This window comes from Diceros bicornis, chromosome X, assembly GCF_020826845.1.
Source record: "Diceros bicornis minor isolate mBicDic1 chromosome X, mDicBic1.mat.cur, whole genome shotgun sequence".
NCBI classification, from domain to species: Eukaryota; Metazoa; Chordata; class Mammalia; order Perissodactyla; family Rhinocerotidae; genus Diceros; species Diceros bicornis.
Window position 1 is genome coordinate 46,097,948 of NC_080781.1, and position 10,938 is coordinate 46,108,885.

The 10,938-nt window shown below is 46.8% G+C and overlaps 1 protein-coding gene across 5 annotated transcripts in view; it reads left to right on the plus strand.

Annotated features, from left to right (window-relative positions):
• Window positions 1-4,151, plus strand: part of PHF8 (PHD finger protein 8) — a 103,120-nt gene extending 98,969 nt beyond the window's left edge. For all 5 annotated transcript variants that reach the window (XM_058535922.1, XM_058535921.1, XM_058535920.1 and 2 more), the window contains 2 exons: window positions 2,760-3,096; window positions 4,032-4,151. In XM_058535922.1, the coding sequence (XP_058391905.1) occupies window positions 2,760-3,096; window positions 4,032-4,120 (426 nt within the window). In that variant the 3' untranslated portion in view covers window positions 4,121-4,151. The remainder of the gene's footprint in view (window positions 1-2,759; window positions 3,097-4,031) is intronic.
• Window positions 4,152-10,938: the final 6,787 nt, after the last annotated feature.

The following is a 10,938-nucleotide window of genomic DNA, read 5'->3' on the forward strand; positions in this document are numbered from 1 at the left end:
AAATAAAATTTAATAGAATGATGTTTTTAATATATGATGTTCTATGGAGCTCTGGTGTTGCTTAGAAATGTCTCAGAGGCTATTGTTGGAAGCCAGTAGAGACCAAGCAGGCCAGGTGGCCCTTTGACCAGAACTTCTCCCTGTTATATATATCCTAGTGCCATGTAAGATGTAATTTGAAGAAAAAGGATTCTACTGCTTTAAATAAACAGAAAAATTAATTGAAGTTGTGAAAACTACTCTTAGTGCCTTCTAAGGAGCTCACTTCTGTTTGGGTTGATCAGGGATGACCTCAAAGAAGAGGTTTTGAAATTGGGGAGGGGTTTTGCAGGCTAAGCTTTTAGAGGGGACAGGGAGATATTCCAGGAGAGGGCAACTCCTTGGTACAGCCCACAAGGCACTCTTGATTTAGTCTCTGATCACCTCTCCTCCCTGACCTCCTGTCAGGCCCTAATGCATGCCCTTTACACCCGCCATACTATTGCGCTATGGTACTTGTAGTTCACTCAGTGTATCAGACTGTCTCATGCCTTTGTGCCTTTGTACAAGCTGTTCTGTCTGCCCATTGGGAATCAGGCCCACTCTGATGCCTTACCTAACACCCCTTCACACCATTTACCACCAGTTTATTTCAGTGGCCTCCTGTGCTTCCATGGCATTCTCTCATGGTACTTATAATCATAAGTGTACTTCTCTGTGTCCCTTATTAAGCTATAAGTGTCTCAAAGGTGGGGCTATATCTAATTTAACTTCGTATGTCCACTATGCTAAGTATGTGTTTTGTCAGTGTTGGGTGTGTGAATGAATATATGAATGAGCAAATCTTTCTGGATTGGAGGCTTCATGTTGGGATGAGATAAATAGAGGTTAAAAAATGGATTCTGGAGCCAGCCTGCCTGAGTTCGAATCCTCACTCTACCACTTGAGTAAGTTACTTAATTTCTCTGTGCCTCGGTTTCCTCATAGACTTTGAGGATGAGATGAGGTAATATATGTAAAAGCTCTGAGAATGGCACTTGCCACAGAGTAAGTACTATAAACATGTTAGCTTTTCATCATTATCATTTTGAGTTGGCTAAGTGTAAGTGGCCAGACTGTGGAAGACCATGAATGTCAGGCCAGGGAGTTTGCACTTGGGTGGGGGCCTGCTAACAGCTTTTTGAGCAAGGGAATTGGCAAGGTGAAAGTGGCCCTGTCATAAGACAGTCTTCTGTGGAGGAATCTGGATGAATTATATGAGAAGGAGATTGGCAACAAAGGTAGAAAAATTTAGGCCATATGATCTAGGTGTGAAGAGAGAATTTCTAGATTTGGATGAGAGAAATGGGGACAGAAATGCAGTTTCTGGTATGGGTGGAATAGCAGTGTGGCTGAGAAAAGAGATTCTGAAGCCAGATGGCTTGTCTGAATCCCAGCTTGGCCACTTATTGGTCCTGTAACCTTGGGAAAACGACTTAACCACTCTGTGCCGCAGTTTCTTCTCCTAAAAATGGGATTATAATTCTTACATCTCATACTTCTTATGAGTATTAAATGAGTTCAATTGTAGAACAGTGCCTGGCATGTATTACTAATATTATTATTCTTGTCCCCCAGAAATTCCTATGGTAGCCACAGCCTGTCAGATCCTCCGAAGTCAGGAGTAGGCCCGTGTTGCCAAGGAAAGGCAACGAAATGTAATCACTGAGTTGGTCTGTGTGGCTGTGTAGTATTTCAGAAGGTGAAGTCGTTCACATGCTCTCAGCACCACCTTTCCAGGTTCTCAGGGCTCCAGGTGCCCACTATACAGGTACCCACTACACAGTGGATAGTAGATTCACAGAGCAATGGATGGATGGAAATCCAAGATACTGGGAGAAGTGACACACTCTTTATTCATTCCTTCCATCCAAAATTGAGGCTTTAAGACCCAGTGACCTGGAGGATTGTCAAGTCCTCTATTAAAAGAAAAAGACCAGCACGAGAAAGAGAAACCACTGTAAGAGATGAAGATAGAATAATAGTTTACCACTTGTTGAGTACCAACTATGTGCTATGTGTTTTTACACCATTATTTAATCTTTCTAACAACCCTGAAAAACAGATAATATTTTGCCCATTTTACAGATGAAGCAATTGAGATTCAGAAAGGTTAGTAACTTAACCAAGGTTATCCTACCTAGGGAACACAAGCCTAGATTTGAACTCAAGTTTATCTCATTCCAAAGCTTCTACTCTTTCACTCTCAGATGTCCCATTTTGAGAAGTTTGCAGGGTGGGTGTTCAGATAGATCTGGTTGAATCCTGGACCCAACAATTCCTCAACTGTGAGGCTTTGGGCTCAAGTTACTTAATATCCCTGCACCTCAGTTTTCTGATCTGTAAACAGAAGGATTTTCCTTCTCAGGCTGCCCTGAGGATTAAATGAGATAAAGTATATAAAGTGCCTCAGCTGCTGGCATAAATTTAGCTATTATTATTAGAAGTGTCCATGGTCCACCTCATAAGTGGCAGTGCTAGGACCAAAACCCAAGTCTCTGAACTCATTTATCCTTCTGTTGCCACTGTACTGATTAGTGGCAGTGATAACTTAAGGATGGATGGTACCAAAGAGGTGACTTCAGGTACTGAAAGGCCTGTATTGTGTGTACATACATCCAGGCTAGACTTGGGGTCGGGGCGGGTTGCAGAATCACATTGATCATCGTCTAGTTTCCTATCTGGGAAATTCTCTTTTCTCTGCTCCTGAATTCTCCCCTCCCACTTGGCTTGTGTTTCAGGAGCTGCAGAAGGCCCAAAAGAAGAAATATATCAAGAAGAAGGCTTTGTTGAAGGAGGTAGAACAGCCTCGCCCTCAAGAGTCCAATCTCAGCATGGCAGCACCAGCCTCAACACTGGGCACTACACCCCAGCTTCTTGCCTCCTCCTCCCCCCTGCCTCCTCCTGAACCTAAACAAGAGACCCTCTCAGGAAGTCTTGCTGACCACGAGTATACTGCTCGTCCCAACGCCTTTGGCATGGCCCAGGCAAACCGCAGCACCACACCCATGGCCCCTGGTGTCTTCTTGACCCAGCGGCGCCCTTCACTTGGCTCCCAGAGCAATCAAGCAGGGCAAGGTACAACTGCCATATGGTTGTAAAACTGAGAAGGATCTTAGGGCCACTCGCTCTAAACTTGAAGCACTCTGGTAGATAAGAACACCTGGGAGGGATAGTGATGGCCAACCTAAGGTGCTTGGACTTAATCTCATAGGCCGTGAAGAGACATTAACTGGTGTTAAGTACAGACAAGCTCAGATGTGGGTTTAGAAAGATCCTTCTGGTGGCCAGAGTGGAGGGTATGCTGAAGGTGGGAAGTCTAGGGAGGAGGCGCATACACAGGCCCAGGCTACAGTGAAGAGAGGCTGGGGGTCTAGCAGAGGGAGTGGAGAAGGAGGGGATAAATTATCAAAAATGGAGGAGGTCACATGGAACATAGGAGGTGATTTGATGTGGGAAGAGAGGAAGAGGCAAGAGGGGAGGACTCAAGTCCTTTTCCTCTCGTTGGCCCTCAAAGCCCAGTCCCTAGAGTACACTGCTCAAGGGTGGTGAGGTTGGTGTGGCACTGGGGTGATGAGGTTGGGGTTTTCTAATGAAACAAGGCCCTGAGGATGACAACTTCAGGGACACTGAGCTGTAATCACTAATCAGGCACTTTTCCAGTCCTGGTGGGCAGGATAAGAGGACAGGGAAGCACAATCACTTCCCTGCAGAATTTAGGAAGGAAAATGATTGAGACCAAAGAAATCAATGGGAAAAAGAAACCAGACAGACTAACCAGGGAGTTTGTAGCTGCTGCTGGAGGTCACAGGAGGAAGAGCCAAGGCATGTGGTGTTGGATGGAAGTAGTTAAGGAGGGCTTCTTGCCTAAGATGGGCCTGGAGCCAGGCATAAGGAGGGGGAGACTTTGCAGGTAGAGGAAAGAGGAGGGAGGTGGCCCAAGGACAGTTGGTGCTGGAGTTGCTGCTAGAGCCCTTGCCATAGCTTTTGCTTACCTCTCTCTTTCCCCACAGGAAAGCGTCCTAAAAAGGGCCTGGCCACAGCAAAGCAGAGACTCGGCCGTATCCTGAAAATCCACAGAAATGGCAAACTACTTCTGTGAGCCCCCTTGTGTCCAGCCCTTTACCCCTTTACCCCCACTGCCTTCTCCGTTGTCAACTCTCGGGGCGCTCCTGGATCCTATCGGCCCCAGACAAGGTGCTGAGGCGCATTGTCCTGCTTTCTTGGAACTGACCAAAGGCACGGACTCCCCCACGGGCCCCTTCACCAACTCCCCTAACTCCCTTCCCCAATTCCACTAGAGCATCCTGCCTTCCTTCTCCATACCTCTGAGTAGCAGGTAAATGGGAGAGGTTTCAAGCTGACTAAAACCCTCTTTTCTGCTGCTCCAACCCATTCCTCTTTCACTGGCCTTGTCTGCCCTTTACTCTCATCCCTACCTAGAGCTGGAAAGGCAGGATGAGGAGAGGCGTGAGAAGAACCTGGCCCCCTTGGTACTTCCCTGATCATGAAGCAGGAGGCCCATGGCTCAACACTTTCTGTAGTTCCAGCCCTGTCTCCAGGGCTTCCCACGTCTGCCCATTCTTCCTTCCCCTTCCTCCCCCCAGCCCAGTGGACGTGTCCTACTCCAGACTCGTTTCTGGGAGAAGGGTCTGGCCTTTGCCCCCTCTTGCCAAATGCTTCATGGAAATAAAGAGGAGGGCCCAGAGTCTCCTTACTGCCCCACTGTGGGCCATTTCCAGAGATGGCCTAGAAAGGCCATGGGCTGACTTCACTCATCCTTGGGAAGAAGAGAGATTCCTGTCACTTCTCAAGGTGGGGAGAGGACCGACGCCCAAGCCTTTGACCATGATTTTGTAGCCCACTGGAGGAAGCTACTTTTGGGTGGCTACAGATGAAGCCCCCTGTCCCAGGGTGAGCTCCAGGGATTTGCCCGGATTTTGAAGTCCTGCAGAACATTATCCACGTGGCTATGGCTGGGCCCCAGCAGGTGAAAAACCATCTCCCAGAAGCCTGAAAGCACCTGCCACTGAAGGAGATAACCCTGGCCCTACGGCCTGCTTCCTTCACCTGTACCACAGAGCACAGCCTGGACCTTCCGGAGAGGATGTGGCAGGACAGCTCACTCCTGGGTTCTCCATCAGGAGCCTCCCTGCTTCTTTCCCGACCTGAGGTCTTGGCCTGAAGAAGACCTCAGAACTCAGATCTTCACTCCTGGGCCTTTGCGTTCCCAGACATCAGGTCATTGTTCAAGCACAGTGCAGATGGGACACTTGGGAGCCTGAGCCTAGGAGAGGAGACTCCCATCTGTAAAGGAGAGATCATCTGTTCTCCCCTCCCTGTCTTCTATGGATGTCTCTATCATCCAGACAGTGCCCACCCCATTCCCTCCCCCTTCCCTAGCTCCCTCCACCTTTGCCTTTCTTGCCTCCTTGGCAACCTGGACTGGATGGAGAATGCCCCCCTCCTTCCATTTTGGCACTGCCCGAGTGGAGTGCATCCTTGCCCTCTACCCCCTAACCCCAGCCTGACCCCAGTTTGCCCAGTGCTTCTGGGGAACTTAACAGCTACCATGCAGGCCACAGGGAATATGTGAGGCTTCCCTTGTCGTCTTTGTGTCTCCAGATTGTCTTTCTTTTCTCCACAGCCCCACATCTACTCTCCTTCCTTGGAATCAGGGGTCCCTTAGCCCCATTTGCTTTTTCTATCTTGGGGATTGCAGGGGCCAAGCAGTTCTCTATCTAGTCACACCAAAGGCAAAAAGCCTGGCTACCTCCCCCTAGCATGTGAGGTCCCCACTCCCCTCTCCTCTGTTCCACCCAGCTTTGCTTGTCTTCGGGATTTCAAGGCAGCAGAGGGTAGAGAGGGGAGGGAAGGGGGGACAGCCTGTGTCCCTGTGTTGGCAACTGCCTGACTAGGCCCTGACTGCTGTAACCAAGACCAGGACCCCAGCCCTTCTGCCCATTAACACCCCACCCCCTTGATCTTTCAAAGGCAGCTAACTGCTAGCAAATCTCCCTGGTTCCGGTCCTCTTTCCCCTCTGCTTCTTTGTTAGAAGTTTCTGTGGAGCTGAAACCCAACCGCCATTTGACTGGGTTTCCGTTTAGTTTAGTTGGGCTCTCAGAGCCTCCTGTTTGTTGTTTTGTGTTTCAAATGGAAAACAAGTTTACCCTCAGAGTTATGCTTTTCCAAAGAGGCTAGTGTGCTTTTTTTTTTTTTTTTTTTTTAATTGTTTCAGGTTCTAAGTGAAGTGAGTTGGGGAGGGGTTGGGAGTGGTAGTAACCAAGGTTTGGAACATGATGAGAGAGTTACCTCTGGTCTCCAATCCCCAGCACAGAGCTGGGGGTTGGATAGGGGGCAGGGAGAGAGGATTTCTATTCACCTTTAATATATTTTTACAAAAAAGCAAACAATTTAAAAACAAGCCCACCGCTTCTGTACATGTCTAAATATATTTTTAGAAGTGGGTAGGATTATGAATTTCTGATGCAGGGCCTTTTTATAAACAGGTTAGAATAGGGTCATACAGACTTCTCTGTTGTTTTTTCCCCCTGTTTTTTTCTTAAGTTGTGTTACTAATGTAATTTATATTTTTTTTAGATCTTCCCTTTCCTATAGAGATAAAAGTGATTTATCTTGGCAATTGCTTTGCTTGGTATTCTTGTTTTTGTTGATGGGGTGGGGATGGGGGTAGGGGGGTGGGGTGATGGGGTCCAGGAGTGCCGCCTTCTCTTTACATTCTCTCTCTCCCTCCCTCCCTGCCATCAACTCAGCCCTTCCCTGGTGCCCAGCCTCACACCTGAGGTGGGGAGGGGACAGGATCCCTGCCCTCACGAGAGACACAGTTCACACACCAGAAACAAATAATCAGAAGTACAATGAGCACAAAATGAAGGGTGCAACAATTCAAAGGGGCCTGACAAGTTTGTTGGGAAGGCTTTCCATAGTTTCCATGGGCTGTTTTTAGTGGCTACGCCTATGTCCTCTTTCTGCAAATGTGGAGTTTGGGTTTTTTTTTCTTCTTCCCTCTCTGTCTGATATGTTCCTCCAGGCTGAACTTGATTACTATGCTTAGGGCTGGTGCAAGGGATAGAACATAATTATTAGAGCTAACACATCATGCGCATTTCCTTGTGCCAGGCACAGCTCTTAGTGTTCTATGTATATTGATTCATTTCATCCTCACCAGCATCCTCATCCTACTGATGAGAAAACAGATGTAAAGAAAACTTCCAGCGCCACACATCATAAGTTGTGGGGCCAGGCTGCTTCCGGAGTCTATATTCTTTTTTTTTTTTTTTATAATTATTTATTTATTTTTCCCCCAAAGCCCCAGTAGATAGTTGTATGTCATAGCTGCACATCCTTCTAGTTGTTGTATGTGGGACGCGGCCTCAGCATGGCCGGAGAAGCGGTGCGTTGGTGCGCGCCGGGATCTGAACCCAGGCCGCCAGCAGCAGAGCACGTGCACTTAACCGCTAAGCCACAGGGCCGGCCCCGGAGTCTATATTCTTATCACTCTGTTCTGCCACCTCTCACTGATAACCACTACCATTTATTAAGTGCCTTTTCTGTGCAGGCATTGGGCTAGGGGTTTTACTTAGGATATCTCATTTAATCTTCACTGACAATCCTGGGAGATAATTATTAGCCTTATTTTACAGTGAAAGAGACTGAAGCTTGCCAGTGGTCTTCCACAACAGGATCTGCCTGACTCTAAAACTCATGTTCTTTCCCCTTACCATGTTAGAGAATGTTTTGCAGCTCAATGACCCAACAGATTTTTATTGAGCATCAGTTGTGTGCAAGATGTAGCATTGAGAGTTGTATCCTGAGGAGAGCCCCTGGGGTGATGTCAGGAGCCTCAGTTCCAAATTCACCACCACCCTGACTCTTTGTGTGACCCGGAGCAGGCTGCTTACTGTCTTAGGATCACTGTAAAAGGAATTTGAAGCCAATCAGGATTTCTTCATCCTGGAGATTCTGCTTCTGTGAGTCTGGGGTGAGTCTGGGTTTGTCACTTACTGGCTAAATGACCTTCTCCAGTTCTCCCAATCTGAATCTTGGTATTAGGCAGGATTTGGAAAGAGAAGGTTCTTGTCTGGGGTATGGGGAACTGTCTCCTGGTAAAAAGGCAATAGGAAAGAGGGGAGGGATTTCAGAGCCCTTTCAGGAATGGTGGGCTGGGTTCTCTTTGTGGCCAACTCCCACCCCACCCTCCCCACTGAGAGGCCAAAGCACTGTCACTAGCCTCAGGTTAGAGGATAAGCTAGAGTCTTGGTCACCTTACTCCTCAACTAGGCAGGAGGTACCAGCAGATCAGAGGCTCCTGTCTAAAAATTGGAAGAAGAACAAGGGCACCCAACTTTAGTCTTCCCTCTTTCCAATATGGAGTGGAAAAGTGTACAGGACTTGTCGGTAAGAGCCTGGCTTCTCATGACTAACCAAGTAATCTGGGGGAGATTGCTTGTCTGGGTCTCAGTTTCTACATTTTCCAGATGGAACTGTCTCAAATATGAAGCTCTCTAGAAGTATGGTCACCCCTAAACTTTCTGGATGCTGTTGATTCCCAAACTGAATCCTCTAGCCCTGACCTGTCCTGAGTACAGATCCCCATTTCTGCTTGCTTGTGTTGTGTTCCCTGCCTCGAGTACACAGGCTCCTCCCTTTCCATCAGGACCCTGTTCATGCCAAGTTGACTGAAATGGGATTTGTCCTCCAATAAGCTGAGTGGAGGAGAAGAACACCATATGGTACAGTGTGGTGACAGAGGTGAGCACAGGATGCTGGTCAGGGAATCTGTCCCAGGGAAGCAGGGAATTCGGGTAAGGCTTTCTGCCAGGGGTGATGCCTGAGGCAAAGGATGAAAAGTAATTTAGCCAGTCAGGCAGAGAACAGTGGAAAGAGTATTCCAAGCCAAGGCAATAGCATGAATAAAAACAGAAGTGGGGGGAAAAAAACCCATGTGCATATAGAGAACAAGCAATTTAGTATAACTGCAGCTGTGACATTCACCTGGGGGTGCATATGCAGAATCTCCAAGAGGGAATGTATAGTTTGAGAAGGCATATGCTCAAAATTGATTCGTTTTTAGGCATAATGTTTATTTTAAAACTTCGGATAATGGAGGTTATGTAATTTTGATGTTTGTCAAAAGCTTTAACTGTATCCCATGAACGACAGAACCATCAAAAGGTTTTAAGCAGAAAACAGCATGATCCAACTTGCTTTTAAAAAAGATCTCTTTGCCAGTCATAGTCAGGAGTGGATTAGGAGGGAAAGAGATGAAGTCAGGGAGACCAGTGAGGAAGTTACTGAAGGAGGGATGGGGAAGGCACCATCTCATCTTCTAATGCCCCACTGAATTCCACTTCCATAAAGAAGCCTTTACCCAACTCTCCAGTCAATTCTGAACTTATTCTGGACTTCTGCATCTCATAAAGGGCGGAAATCCCAGGCCATTTCCAGGAGGCAGAACCATGGAGTCAGCCACTCATACAACCCAAGAGACACAAGTTGCACTCCTCCATCCCCTTTCATCTTTTTAATTCTCAAAATAGCTCATCTTTCCAGGCCCTCTCCTTCCCCGTAGGACCACAACATAATGCCAGCACTCACCAATGAATGTGGTAAGAGAAATACAATACCCATTTTATATTTTCCTTGTCAGGAGTCCAACAAGCCTCCCTCACATTCCATACCATTCCATTCTATCATACAGTGTTTCAGGGTTATCTTTCAAAAGTCCTATTTTCATCATCTCCTCCTGCTTATGAACATCCATGGCTTCCCACTGCTTTTTATACCTTCTGGGTTTCAAGGCCTTCCAGAACCTGGCCCAATCTGGAGACAGTGGGCTGTGGTGGAAAGAGGATGTGCCTGGGAATTAAGACCAATGATTCAATTCCAGCTCTGCCACCTATATGATCTTGAGCTGACTACTTCATATTTCCTTGACTCGGTTTCATCATCTGTAAAATGAAGATATAATCCCTACCTCATAGGGTTATTGGGAGGAATTATAGTGGCTATAATATATAGTGGTTATATAGCTTAAAGAACTTAATTCAGTGTCTGGCAGTCAAGTGATCAGTGAATCTAGTTTAATTTTTCCCAGTTAAAAATTGCCCAACAAGGCCTATTATCTTATAAAGACTAGAGAGAAAATATGCCTTTAAAGGAAGTGGAGAGAATATTTTAAACTGGAACAGGAAATCAAGTTGGCTTCATGAGGAAACTGTTTAAAGGACATAGAGAGATGGTTGAGACAACAGATGTGTTGAGCCTTATACTCCTGTAGAGGAGATATAGCTACATCTATGATACAAAGTTGCCGGAAGGTGCCAGAGAATCATCCATGCCAGTTCAATATGATTGGTTCAGTTCTACAATGATTTATCAAAGTCTCTGTTGTGTCAGGCCCTGTGCGTGCCATTGAAGGGCTTGAAACTCAAGGACCATGTGGTTTAGTATGCAGACATGAAAACCCAAGTATAGCACACTGGGATAAATACTATGTTACAAATAAGTACCAGGTGCTATGGGAGCGTGAAGGAAGGAGACTGAACCCAGTCTGAGGAGCAGGAAAGACTTATAGGAAGAAGCAACACCTGAGTTGAATATTGAACGGCATTCACCCGGCAAGGGAAGGCAGAAGGATGAGCTGGAATAGAGCATTCCAAGCAAAAGGAACAGCATAAGCAAAAGTAGAAAGTCAAGGCAGCCTGGTGTGTGGGTGGAACTACAAGCCTTTGAGTTGGGTTGGTGTACAGGCTAGAGTAAGATGGCAAGTTGGGGGATGAAGCTTAAGAGGTTGGCAGGAACCCTATCAGAGAGGTCCAATTTATGTTTCAAAATGTTTTCTCTGGTGATCCTTGGAGTGGGGAGAGACAGAAGTGGGTTAGTGTGGAGGCCAGCAT